This window comes from Haematobia irritans, chromosome 1 (assembly GCF_050003625.1).
Source record: "Haematobia irritans isolate KBUSLIRL chromosome 1, ASM5000362v1, whole genome shotgun sequence".
NCBI classification, from domain to species: Eukaryota; Metazoa; Arthropoda; class Insecta; order Diptera; family Muscidae; genus Haematobia; species Haematobia irritans.
The window spans coordinates 88,950,388-88,962,927 of NC_134397.1; the positions used below are offsets into that span (position 1 = coordinate 88,950,388).

General features: G+C 31.1%; 1 protein-coding gene across 1 annotated transcript in view; it reads right to left on the reverse strand.

Annotated features, from left to right (window-relative positions):
* The window catches only part of LOC142221400 (NADP-dependent malic enzyme-like), a 133,944-nt gene extending 123,188 nt beyond the window's left edge, over positions 1–10,756 (reverse strand). Inside the window, exon 1 of the mRNA XM_075291118.1 lies at positions 10,609–10,756. Coding sequence (XP_075147233.1) covers positions 10,609–10,670 — 62 coding nt within the window. The 5' untranslated portion in view covers positions 10,671–10,756. The remainder of the gene's footprint in view (positions 1–10,608) is intronic.
* Between the last annotated feature and the right edge of the window lie 1,784 nt (positions 10,757–12,540).

Sequence of the window (12,540 nt, forward strand, 5' to 3'; positions counted from 1 at the left end):
AAGTTTTCTTTTGACACAAATTTTAGAGAAAATTGTTGAATCGCTTATCAAAAATTCGGATTAATTTGCTCTAAACGAAAATACTTTATACGAAAGGGGAATTTCGTTTGTCTAAAATGTCATTCCGGAGCAAAATATTTTTCTTTGGGTGTACCCACAAAAAGTTAAATCGGTCTATCGATGTCTTACCAAATGGACCGGTAAAAAGAAACCCTATGAGTTAAATCGGGAGTTCGGTGTAATGGGGGCTATACCAAAACATGGAAGGATACACTCAGTATTCAGCACATCTAATTGTAGTTCTAGAATCTAGACCCCAAATTAATCCACTTTAAGGAATACAAACTTTGTGAACATTTTATTTGAGCTATTCCCCATCAAGTTATTTAGTTTTCACTTTAGCGATTTTAGCGGCTAAGGGTGGGTATTAAGTTCGAGTTTAGCCGCTAAAATCGTCATTTTCACGATTACTTTTTTTTAATAATCCATTTTAAGGAATACAAACTTTGTGAAAATTTGCTTTGGGCTATTCCCCATCAAGTTATAATGAAATCTGCAACAAATATGTATAATTTTATGCCTTTTTTTACTGATTTAGTTTTCACTTTAGTGAAAAATTGGCTATTTTAGCGGTTAAACTCGAACTTAATACCCACCTTAAACTCGAACTTAATACCCAACTTAAAGGTAAAAAAGCTTAAAATATAGACAAAGACATATTTTGAGAATTTTGCATTTTTGATCAAAAGATTAAAAATAAACAAATTTGATTTACGTTCAAAGAAAATTTAAATTTGTTTGTGTCAAACGAAAGACTTTTGAACTTAATGTAAGTAATATGCTCAGTTTTCAAGATGAAAAACAGCTTGTTGTCGCGGTTACTTTTTTGAATCAATTAATTAAGAAATATAAAATGTTTCGCAATCAATTCATATATATTTTTGTATTTTTAATTTAGTATTTTGGTGGAAAACCCGAACATAAGTCAATTTTGGATGTCCATTAGAAGTCATGACTTGATAAAACTTCCAAAATTTTTTGTTGACTGACCATGGTGCTTCAAGATCTTAAATTTGTTTAAATTACATGAGCGGTTCGTTAAGAGTTAAACATAGTTCGTTTTCCATGGTCACGCAAAAAATATTAATATTAGCTCTTGCCAAATCGACAGGTAATTACGAATCGAAAACATTACTTTTTTTTATTAATTTCATTACACACACATTGTTTTTTGAATGAATAAAAACATCACGTTTTCATACCCAAATATTCCTCTTTCATAATTACGTTAAATGTTTTTTTTTTTTGAAAATTAGAATGTGTTAGAGAAGCATTTTCGTAATATTTTAGTCAAATTTAATATTAATTGCCTTGACATTGAAGGGGAATTAACAAAGTTTACATTTTAACCATTGACGGCCTCTTCACTGTTCTGGATTGAGCGTTCCGATGCGAGTGGTCAGAGGCAAGGCTGCAAATATTCGGCTACCGTTTGTCGCTACGATGCAGAGTGCTTCGAAAACGGCAAAAAATATGTGCTCCTATTTTTATTATAATTTCTGTTTTTTTACCTAGCTTCGAATACAAAAATAATTTTTTGCTATAAGTGACTAGACTATTGTTAAAAATATTAGAATTTTAAGTTTTTTTGGTCAAAAATGGGGTTAAGTTATGTGGTGGTGTAAAAGAATAAGTAGTCCGATTTTAGTCGACACAAAAAATTTGAATAAATTAAAATTTTGCCAATTTTTTAAAGTTTTGGAATTATTCTTTTCCATTTTTCTTTTCTTTTCTTTTCTTTCTTTTAACTAACATCCACAAAAATAAAATTATGTAAAGCAGGGCTGTGGAGTCGAGTCAATTTTGCTCGACTCCGGCTCCGACTCCGACTCCAGCATTTCTTATTAGCCTCGACTCCGACTCCGGAGTCGACTCCAGGTGGTGCACCTAAATCTCATTTTAACAGTATTCCAATTGTAATTTTAAGGTGTAGTGTTCCAAAAATAGACCGATACAAGTATTATATTTTGCCATATGTGTTTATATGTCCAATAGAACTCTAATTTTAATTTTTGATACGACTCGACTACAAATCTCAGCATTTTAGGAATGTAAAGAACTCTACATTTTAATTTCAGGCCACAAGACTATATAGAGACCACATCAAAATATTAGGCTTCCAGATGTTTAAGAAGTAAAATCCTGGTATTGGTCTATATAGGCATTTTATAAAAAATAAATCTATATAAAAAAGAAAAATACACAAAAATCAAAATGTCGGGCTAATCAGATAGAAAGTTTAGATGTTAAAAAATATAATGTGTCGGATATATAAAACGGAATTTTAAATAACTACTACCATACAACAGATGACAGGAATAGCTGGACAGTTACGAATATTGTTTCTATAGAAGTAAAATGGTGAAACATCGATTTATAAATGGTCTATCAGTTATGGACATTAAAGGCCATTAATTTAATGTAAAGAATTTCGAGTGACATTGATGAAACAAGCTTTCTCCCAAAAGTCCGCCTCAGATGGCAGAGGTTTAATTTAAAATTACAGCTTCCAAGGATATCGGGTATACATGGAGATTTCTCAAATAATTATCTCCATATACAAAATCTGGGTCGACGGGAAATTTCCGCATTTATTAATGGATCTCAAATAACTCAAAATTTCTGACAAATCTTATGAAAATTTTAGACTGGGAAAATTTTTTTTAAACAAATCGGAGATGGGTTTATATGTAGGTGCTATATCACAAAATTGTTCGGTATGACCCATCTTCGAACTCAACATGCCTGCCAAAAATTCAGAACGTTAGGTTCTACTGCTATATTGCCTTAAAATTGTACCTTTATCAAGAGTATATATAGGCTTAAAAATCAGCCCATATTCTAGTAAAACCTACTCTTTATATCACTGTGAAATTTCACCCATATAAATACACTTTGAATGGCCTGAAATCCAGTACTTCGTTGTTCGATTAAAAACCCCAATCGAATCTAATTTGTCGAAATATTTCTTTTGTTACAAAGATATGAAGTGTTTTTCAAATTTTGTTTCGCCGGAGTCGGAGTCGAGCAAAATTTATACGACTCCGGCTACGACTCCAGCAAAATCTTCAGATTCCGACTCCAAGACTCCGACTCCGGCTCCGACGCCACAGCCCTGATGTAAAGTTTAGAAGTTAATGTTATATATTGAAATTTTTGTTTTAAATTTTAACACCTTTTCATTTGCAATTCAGAAAATATAATTTTGCTAATTTTGAAAAAGTAACGTTATTTTTGCAAAAGTGTGTAAAACAGGTGAAAATTAATTTTTTTTCTTTTTGTCGATCTTGGTGGTACTTTAAGGACTTGGAATAACAAATTATATCTTTGAACTCCATTTATTTTTCGATTTTTTATATCTTTTGTAAGCTTTCAATGCAAAAGACAAAATTTTACTTATTGTGAAAAAATAACGTTATTTTTTAGAAGTTTGTAAAATATATAAAATTTAAAAATGTTTTCCCTTTTTGGCCATCTTGGTAATACTTTGAGGACTTGACCAACATTCGTTGTATGGGATTGAAGCACTGTGCCGCGGTGTTTAACATGGTATAGAGAAAAAAATATTTTTTGGCTTCAACGACGAAATTTATTGATGCAGTTAATTTTTAATTGAAATTGCTTCTAAAAATAATTTATTTCACCTCTTAATTTCATGTAAATGTGGGATCAGAAAATGGGGTTGTATCAATATAATGACCGAAGCTCAGAAAATAAACATGGAAATATCGGCGCAAATTGGCGTTTTGGGATACTATTACGACATCAAATAAAAATGTGCCTTCTAGCCAATGGGAGCCACCGTGGTGCAATGGTTAGCATGCCCGCCTTGCATACACAAGGTCGTGGGTTCGATTCCTGCTTCGACCGAACACCAAAAAGTTTTTCAGCGGTGGATTATCCCATCTCAGTAATGCTGGTGACATTTCTGAGGGTTTCAAAGCTTCTCTAAGTGGTTTCACTGCAATGTGGAACGCCGTTCGGACTCGGCTATATAAAAAGGAGGTCCCTTGTCATTGAGCTTAACATAGAATCGGGCAGCACTTAGTGATAAGAGAGAAGTTCACCAATGTGGTATCACAATGGACTGAATAGTCTAAGTGAGCCTGATACATCGGGCTGCCACCTAACCTAACCTAACCTAGCCAATAAATCAAATGAAGAGAAAATTGATTGATATACCCTATCTCAAAAACTAACTTGCAATCAGATAAAAAACTAAACCTGAACTTCCAAGGAAGTGGTACGGATTTCCAACTAGTGTTTTGGAACTAGTGCATAAACCCATCATTTGGAAATGTGAACACCGTTCATGATTATTTCTATGAACACAGAGAAGGGATATGATCACCTCCGACAGCAAAGTATTATTTTTGGACGGTGGACAAGTAACAAGTTTGTCGGAACCATGTTATTTTCCCGGAAACAATTTCAACCATTTCATGTTTGCCAAAAAAAAATGTTGTTTTCTCCCCATCCTATAATGACATTTTGCTCTAGTAGGTGATCATATCCCTACCATTTTCAAGCTGTATAGATTGTAGCTGTCTGAAAACGAAGCACTCAAAGATCAGTTTGAGTTTTGCAAATCTTTCTTGGTGCCAGTTGAAAAAAATTAAATTTACCTGTGCTCGAATATTTTCATTTCATTTCGTCAAGGTATATTTTTAACTTATTAATTTTCGGATGTAAATAACTGACGAGTACTAAATAAGTATCAATCAATAATTTTGCTTTTTTTTAACCAAATTCGTGCTTAATGATTTTTTAAGGAATTCGCAAATATATCTGAAATTATGGGTTTCTTATTTTTTGCTCATAGTTGCGTGGATGGCTAACATTAGTAAAATTAATGTGGTAAAATTTTAGCCTCCGCGGACAAAAAAAAAATGGATATCAAAAAACAAATGGGTATACCACATTTGCTGCACTTACCCTATTCTCTATTTTTCTTTCATTTAAATTTTAATTAGATTTAAAAAAAATCATTGTTTTCATTAATTTTTTAATTAAATAAAAATAAATCACAAAAAATAACAGAATCAATTAATTTTTTATTTTTCTAAAGGCATTGATGATTGATATAATTTTCGTGATTCCCATAAAAAAAAATTTCCAATTTTGGAAGCTGTTGAATAATTTCTGCGTTTATCATAGCCATATATTTATATAAAGGGCTTCTTGAACATTCGGCAATGGTGTAATTTCCATGCGCTACATATATTCTGCCTTAATATTACCACAAAATCATCAGTTGGGTGCGTGGCTCTGTAAACATGAATTTATTTGATTTCAAAAGGATTATGATAAGAACATCTTGAGATTAGTAAATAAGTGCTTTTGTCAATTAGGTAGAGAGTGATAGGTTCAAAATCTGCAGTGATTTCAGGTTTTTTTTTGCAAAACTTACAAGTATTTTCTCCAAGAGCTGTTAATTTTCCATAAAAACAAAATAAAGTTAATCTTATATCGAATAAAATTAAATTCCAAAATTTTCTTTTTTATTACAGCATAAGTAATAGCGATTGACTGAAATTTGTTTTTAACTTGATTATTTTATTTAAACTTATTGAACCTTATATACTAAAATGTACACTAAGTAAAAGATAAAAAACAAATTTCAGTCAACCGTTAGGTTAGGATTCAAGCTCACTTAATTTCGTCTCCGTATTTGCTAAATCTTTTGTAAGAAAGGGACCAATTAAAGTGGTTCGGTTTCTTTAAATAACGTTTCTTTACATCGGCTTGTATATGCCAAAGTCAATACTTTTTTCCATGTATATTATTTTTTGCATGCACAACGTCTACATAGAAAAAAGTTCGTTATTAAACTAATTTGAATTTGAATCGTACAAATAAATTCAATGCTTACTAGAGCAGAATTATTGGCACTAATGATTGTTTCTTATCTTTTAGTTGTATGAGAAGGAAGAATTTCATAAATTGTATTTTAAAGTTCCAACGATTTAGAGAAATTTTAGAGAACAAAATTTTCGCTCAAGGTAGTTCATTCTTCCCATATAAAAAGTTCATTTTTGTTGTGTAGCCAAACCCTAACTATGGTTTAATTCCTAGCATTACGTTAAGCGATGGAATTATTGAACTAGCGCAGCCCGAAGCGACGGGCTATCTTATAAACTCGCAGATTTAAATTTCTTTAATTCGATCTTTGGATTGCTGAAGGGTTTCTGCACAAGATATTTGGTCCAATTGTATACTGGAAGGAATATATATACTACCGGCCGGCCCAACTTTGCGTCGTTCTACTATATGTTCATGAGCACATACGATGCCATAATGATTCAGAATTATATGGCGATCAAGACAATATTTCGATTCAAATTTATTTAAAATTTTTGTATATTGTTACGAATAAGATATTTCTAGATTTAAGTTTATTTAAATTAGTTTCCGTTAATTTAAAATTTCAAACTCTAACGATTAGATTACATCATCACTTGTCAAAATCATCTGTTTATTTTCTAGTACTTTCCTAAACATCTTTTGTGTTCTTAGTCGTTCATTGTAAAGTAACCCCTTTTGTTTTTTTCATTACCTATTACTATTGTTGTAGTAAATTACGAGATGCTAGATGGTTGTAGGCAAGACCATAGACCTTATAATACATAGATGATCCACTATTCTCTTTAAAAAAAATGTGTCAGTTCCAAAAATTAATTTTCTGACATTTCGTTTTGATGTTTTCGTAAAGAGTCAGTCCCAAACATTAATTTTCGCGCATTTGCTTTTGTGTTGTTCGTAAAGAGCAATGCTGCTCAAAATTAAATTTCGTATTTTCGCGGTTTTTGCCACAATTTTTTGTTGAAATATGAACTTTTTAATATATTAATTTATTTATAAATCCTCTGTTGCATCATAAACGTTCTAATTTTGTGTAAAATTGGCAAACTACAAAAAGGAAAGCGAAAGTGATTGTAAGCGTGCTCTTATTTTTCTCGTTTATTCTTATCCCCATATTCATAAAAGTTAACGTAAATTTTAAACCTACTATTGCCATACAAATTCCTTCGATAAACTGTCAGTAAAATATTATGAATATGAGCATTAATCTTCGGAACTGTCAAACATAGTTTGACACCCATGGCTCATCTATGTATTATAAGGTCTATGGGCAAGACTATGAACATATGCGACTTCAGATACGAGCTGCTTCTAGATTAATCTAGATTGTTGTGGGCAAGACTATAGCATAACCTGATGTGCGACATCTGCCGGAAGAATTACGAGAAACTAGTAGATTGTTCAAGATGGTTGTAGGCAAGATTAGAATGTTCGTCATATCTCGGTATATAAACCCCTGACAGAGAAAGCTGTAAAGTCAGTCTGTAACTAAAAGTCAAACAGGACACATCGTAGAGCAAATAAGTGAAATCTATCAGTTAAGCAAATAAATTGTAGATTGTCGTTATTTGAAAAGAACTGTGTTTTTATTATCGGGTTATTAAACACGCCTCAATATACAAACGTAACAATATTACACCCAGAAAAAAGTGACCACTTCTTTAGTTAAAATGAACTCATTGTGAAGAAAGTTGAACTTCGTATAGCGCCAAAGACATTTTTATTTGTTTGAACGATGTGATTTTCGTAGAAATTAGGTAGAATGCATTCCATATATTAGTTAACATTTTCCTATATTTATGTACCACTATACTACAGAATGAATAAATTTAACTTATTTGAATTCATATATGGAATGATTTTATTGAAATTTTTTCATTCATTTGGACAAATCTTACATATTTGTGGTAAAACTTTTACTTCATAATTAGAACTGCTTGCCTTCATTTTTAAATACAATTTTATTTATTTATATAAGCAATTTTTTCTTCAATAAAAGACATGTTTTATTAATATATTGAATATATTTATTAAGAATCAACAGCATCGACTGTCCTTGAAATATTAGTTTATTATTCCACTATTTCCAATTTCCATGTGATATTATCAACTGTAAAACACACTTTTTCATCTTCTTCTTGTACTTTTCACTTTTAATAAGTTGCTTCCTAACGATTTTGTCCTCCTTTTACAATTTCAATATCTACAAATATAAAAAATGATAAAACATTTTTGTTACAAAAGGTTAGCGTCACTGAATATTACCTGATATTTGAAGATTCCAAAATGAAGACAAATGAAAGGGTTGTTATTCTGCTGGTGTTTTCTTCCTTTATACACCATCACGACATTGATAGATTTATTTTCAAAAAACGAAAAATTTTCTCACTAATTTAAAATAACAAATATTGTATATATTTTATTTGCTATTTATTATATTATTTTACCATATTATTTTTTAACCATCTCTCCGTATACCACAACAACGCGATTCCAACTAAAAAAACAAACCACGCGCAAACATATCGATTACACCCACGCGCAAACACATCGATTACGATGACAGGTATCGATTACAGGTAGAAATATAGGAAAATTTCCTATATTCTAACAAGTTTGTTTCCTTAAGTTTTGAAAGGATTGCATACTTCTTAGTACGAATGAACTAAAATATTTGTATAAGCCAAGTGTTGTTCGTATATATGAAAAAGTTTCTATTATAAAGGAAGTCGCAATTATCATTTTATAAGAAATTTTACTAATTTTGAGGAAACTTGGTTTTAGTTCGTTTTTTGTTTATTTTTACGAATGCTTTGTTATCGGTCAATAAAATTTTCTTGTTCAGTAGGAAATTCTTATACCCAGCGAAGAAAACAGTATGAGTAAAATTCCATGCCTTATTCTAGTTAATGAACTATTCCTAACTGCTTACAGTTTAAGATTTTTTTACTGAAACGAGTAAATTTTATTATTTCTCACAAAAATTTACCTTAATGGAAATAAAATGGATAAACTATGTTGATGAAAATTTTTCCTTTAGTTTCGAAGGCACTTTTTTCTGGGTGTAACTTCTTTGAATGAAATCTCTGGAAATTCTTTTCAATTTCCTGGATCTGAAAAATTCTTGGAATGAAATGGAAAATATAACTATCACGGCAAAACAATTGGAAGTTCCTTCTACGACATTACTTATAATGTACATCCAAAAATGCTCTTTTTGGATGTACATTTTTTCTAATTTTAAATGAACAAGAAGTTCTCTTGAGGTGAAATATAAGCAGTTTTCCCAATAGATTTACATTTTCCGACTGTACAGTCCACAAAAAAAGTTGTACACCAATTTGAAGTAAACGATATGAAACATATGAAGTGAGTATATATTTATTATAGCTTAAATTAAAGCTTGATATCAGAGCTTTAATTTAAGTTATAATAAATATAAATTTACTCTATATTTCAAATTGGTGTATAAGTTATACATTATATTGTTGCTCACTGTATATAAAACAAAGTAAGGTCAAATAAAATATTGGAAATTTTCAAAAAAAAAAAAAGTGTAGAAGTACCTATACGGATCTATTGCTAGACACATTTCGATCAAAACTGTCCCATATAAAGAAAACAGAATATTAAGAGCCAAAGAAAGAATTTGTTAATATAGGGCAATCAATTTATTGTTTACACTGAAAAAAACAGTGAACCCACCAGGAAGAAATTTTAACAAAACAGTATTACAAACGCTGAGATCAAGTTGATATTTTTCGACAAATTCAAGAAAAATCATTTGAAATAATTAACTTTTTTCACTTGTTAAAGAACATTTTGTAGTTTGAATGGAAAAATTGGAGTTCAAAATTGCAAGAATGTCTTTAGTGCCACACGAAGTTCAAGATGGGCTCATTTGTTGTCAAATGTACAAATTTAAAAAAATAACAAACTATTTTGTGAGAAGTGCGAATTTAGTAAATCTTTATGCTTCATTTGTGTATAATTTCCCCCGTTTTTTAGATCATTTAAACTAACTTACGCAAAAAAAATTATTGCAGTAAAGGAAACTTTCTCCAAACATATTAATTCCATGAACTAAAATAAAGTTACATTGGCTTTAGTGAAATAGAGGGTTCAATTTGTTTTGAGTGTATTCGCTATCGGAATGTACACCGAAAAAAAGTGAACTGTTTTATAGGAAGAATGAATTACCACGCACGAAAATTGAGCTAAATTGTACTCCACATTTTGAGATTTCCACAAAGCGTTGTTAAAACCAGGAAATTTTAATGCCCTGTTGTACTTTTTAACTGCAGTTCACGAAATTACATAATCTCATAGAAGAAAAAATTAACTAAAAGTAAAGAAGAAAATCATTGGGAATCGTACGAAAATTTTCATTTGTTTTAGTTCATATTGATCTTATGTGTACGATCATTGAACTTTATACTCAGGTTTAGTTCATAAAATTTTTGATACATACTTTAAAAAAGTAAGATTTCATTAAGCTGTGGAAAATTTCGATGAAAATAATAAAATTTAACTACAAGCAAATAATTTTTTTCCAATAAAAATAAGTTAAATTTAGCATTAGTTTAACTACGGATTTTTTTCTGTGGACATCAGCTGTGAGCACCTTTTTAGAACATATCCAACATCTGTAATAGTTTCATCATAAAGATAACATAGAGTACCTACCCATTTGTATCGCTGATTCGCACGGAAGTCTTGTCAGAACACATAGAACTGGAATTTCCCATTTAAAAAAAAATGTCGATATTCTCTCCACAGAATTAGTATTAAATTACAAAAACAAATAAAAGGACATTAAATGTTAATAATTCATTACGGGAACACACGCAAAGCACAAACGTTTAATGGCAGGATATTGTTTCACACATACACACTAACACAGTCATACACATTCACACGCGTTTTTCAATCCCCCCTTTTAAAGGAGTAAGGTGAGACTATCGTCTCCTTGTTTCGTTTTTCTGGCTACTATTAATTCAATCCGAGGGTTTTCAAGCACAAACGCTTTTGAATGAATGTGGTTAAACAATCGAAAAAGAATTAGCACAATTATTGGTTGCTACAGGTTGCTGTTTTCGTGTTGAGTTATCTTTGTTGTTGTTGTTGCGAACTTTTCAAATTTGAAAATGGTGTGTTTTTTTTTAATTTGTGTCTTGTGTTTGACTCTTGTCTGTCTCGTTTATTTTTTGGTCGGAGTTAGACGTAATTGCGCGCAAGTGCGCTAAAACTTGGAAACCTGTCAGCGATTCAAAACCAATTGAAGCGAGTGGGGAATGTCGTTGTTGCTCATAGCCGCACTTGTTTGTACATGGTCGAAATATGGTATATTCACAGACACGCATACTATACAAACTTTACAACAATAATAAAAACACTATTTAGACTCGTAATTTTTTCCATACGGTCATTATTCTTCCCTTCACTTGGACGAGTGCATGCTAACCGAATAATGGTCAGGAGCGAGTTCGTTCAATGCCGCTTATATGGGGTGATTAGAACGGGTTACCATCGACCAGTTTATTGTTGTTGAAGTTTGGAGATCATTGACATATTCAAACTCTTACAGTTTTTTAAGACCTCACCAAAGGTGGATGAAATGAACCAAAAACTGTGAGAGCAACTGGAGATATAGGAGTCATAAAAAAAACATAGTACGATGTCGTTGGAATATCGAGCAAGCTATAGAGCTTTGAATGTCTTGCTTAAAGTAATACTGAGTGGAAAGACTTGACCGCCATGGTGGTCTAAAAATTTAACTAAGATCATAAAAAGAGTCATGGGTTCAATCCCAGTTTCTACAAAACACCAAAAAGTTTTTCAGTCGTGGATTATCCCCTCTCAGTAATGCTGGTGACCAGAGAGTGAAGCCGCCATTTTAGAAGCCGCCGACCACTTTTAGGCAGTTGACGACGCCGCCGAATATTTCGGCTCATCCCGACTAAAATTTAGTCGCCAATTAATCAAAAATATAGATTTATATAAAAAAAAATTAATAATTGTTATATTTTTTGCCAAAAATATGAACTTTCCACCTACACCCTAAAAAAATCGCTTCTGTAACATATACCCCAAACACATTTTGCTTCAAGCATAAATATTTTCAGGATTGGTCCAAACAAAAAATTGTTTGTATTGTTCAAACATATTATGTTCCACCTTAGGGTAGAAAAAATTTTAATGAAATTTTCTTTGTGTAGATATATTTTTAAGGCGCCAATTGGTTACTTTCATTATTTTACTTGCAGCATACTCTCTACACTGAAAAAAATATTGTCGTGAGGTCAAAGATTTCATGTCTTTAAAATACGAATGCAAATTTTGCTTAGCATAGAAGACGCATTTCTCTAATATAAAGTTTTTTTCCTTGACCAAAGGTCGATAAACTTTTCAATGAAGTCGTGTTGTCCTTATAATTAAGTGATTTGATTTAAAAATGGATATCATAACATGAAAGAAAAAATGTTTGGGCTAAGGTCAACTTGACTTTAATAATTTAGAAAAAATCTTTAAATTTAATGAAATTGTCTTTAAATTTGTTGTCGTTTTGCATCTTGACTACAAAGCAAAAAATCGTTCAAATATAGGACATGTTTTTCA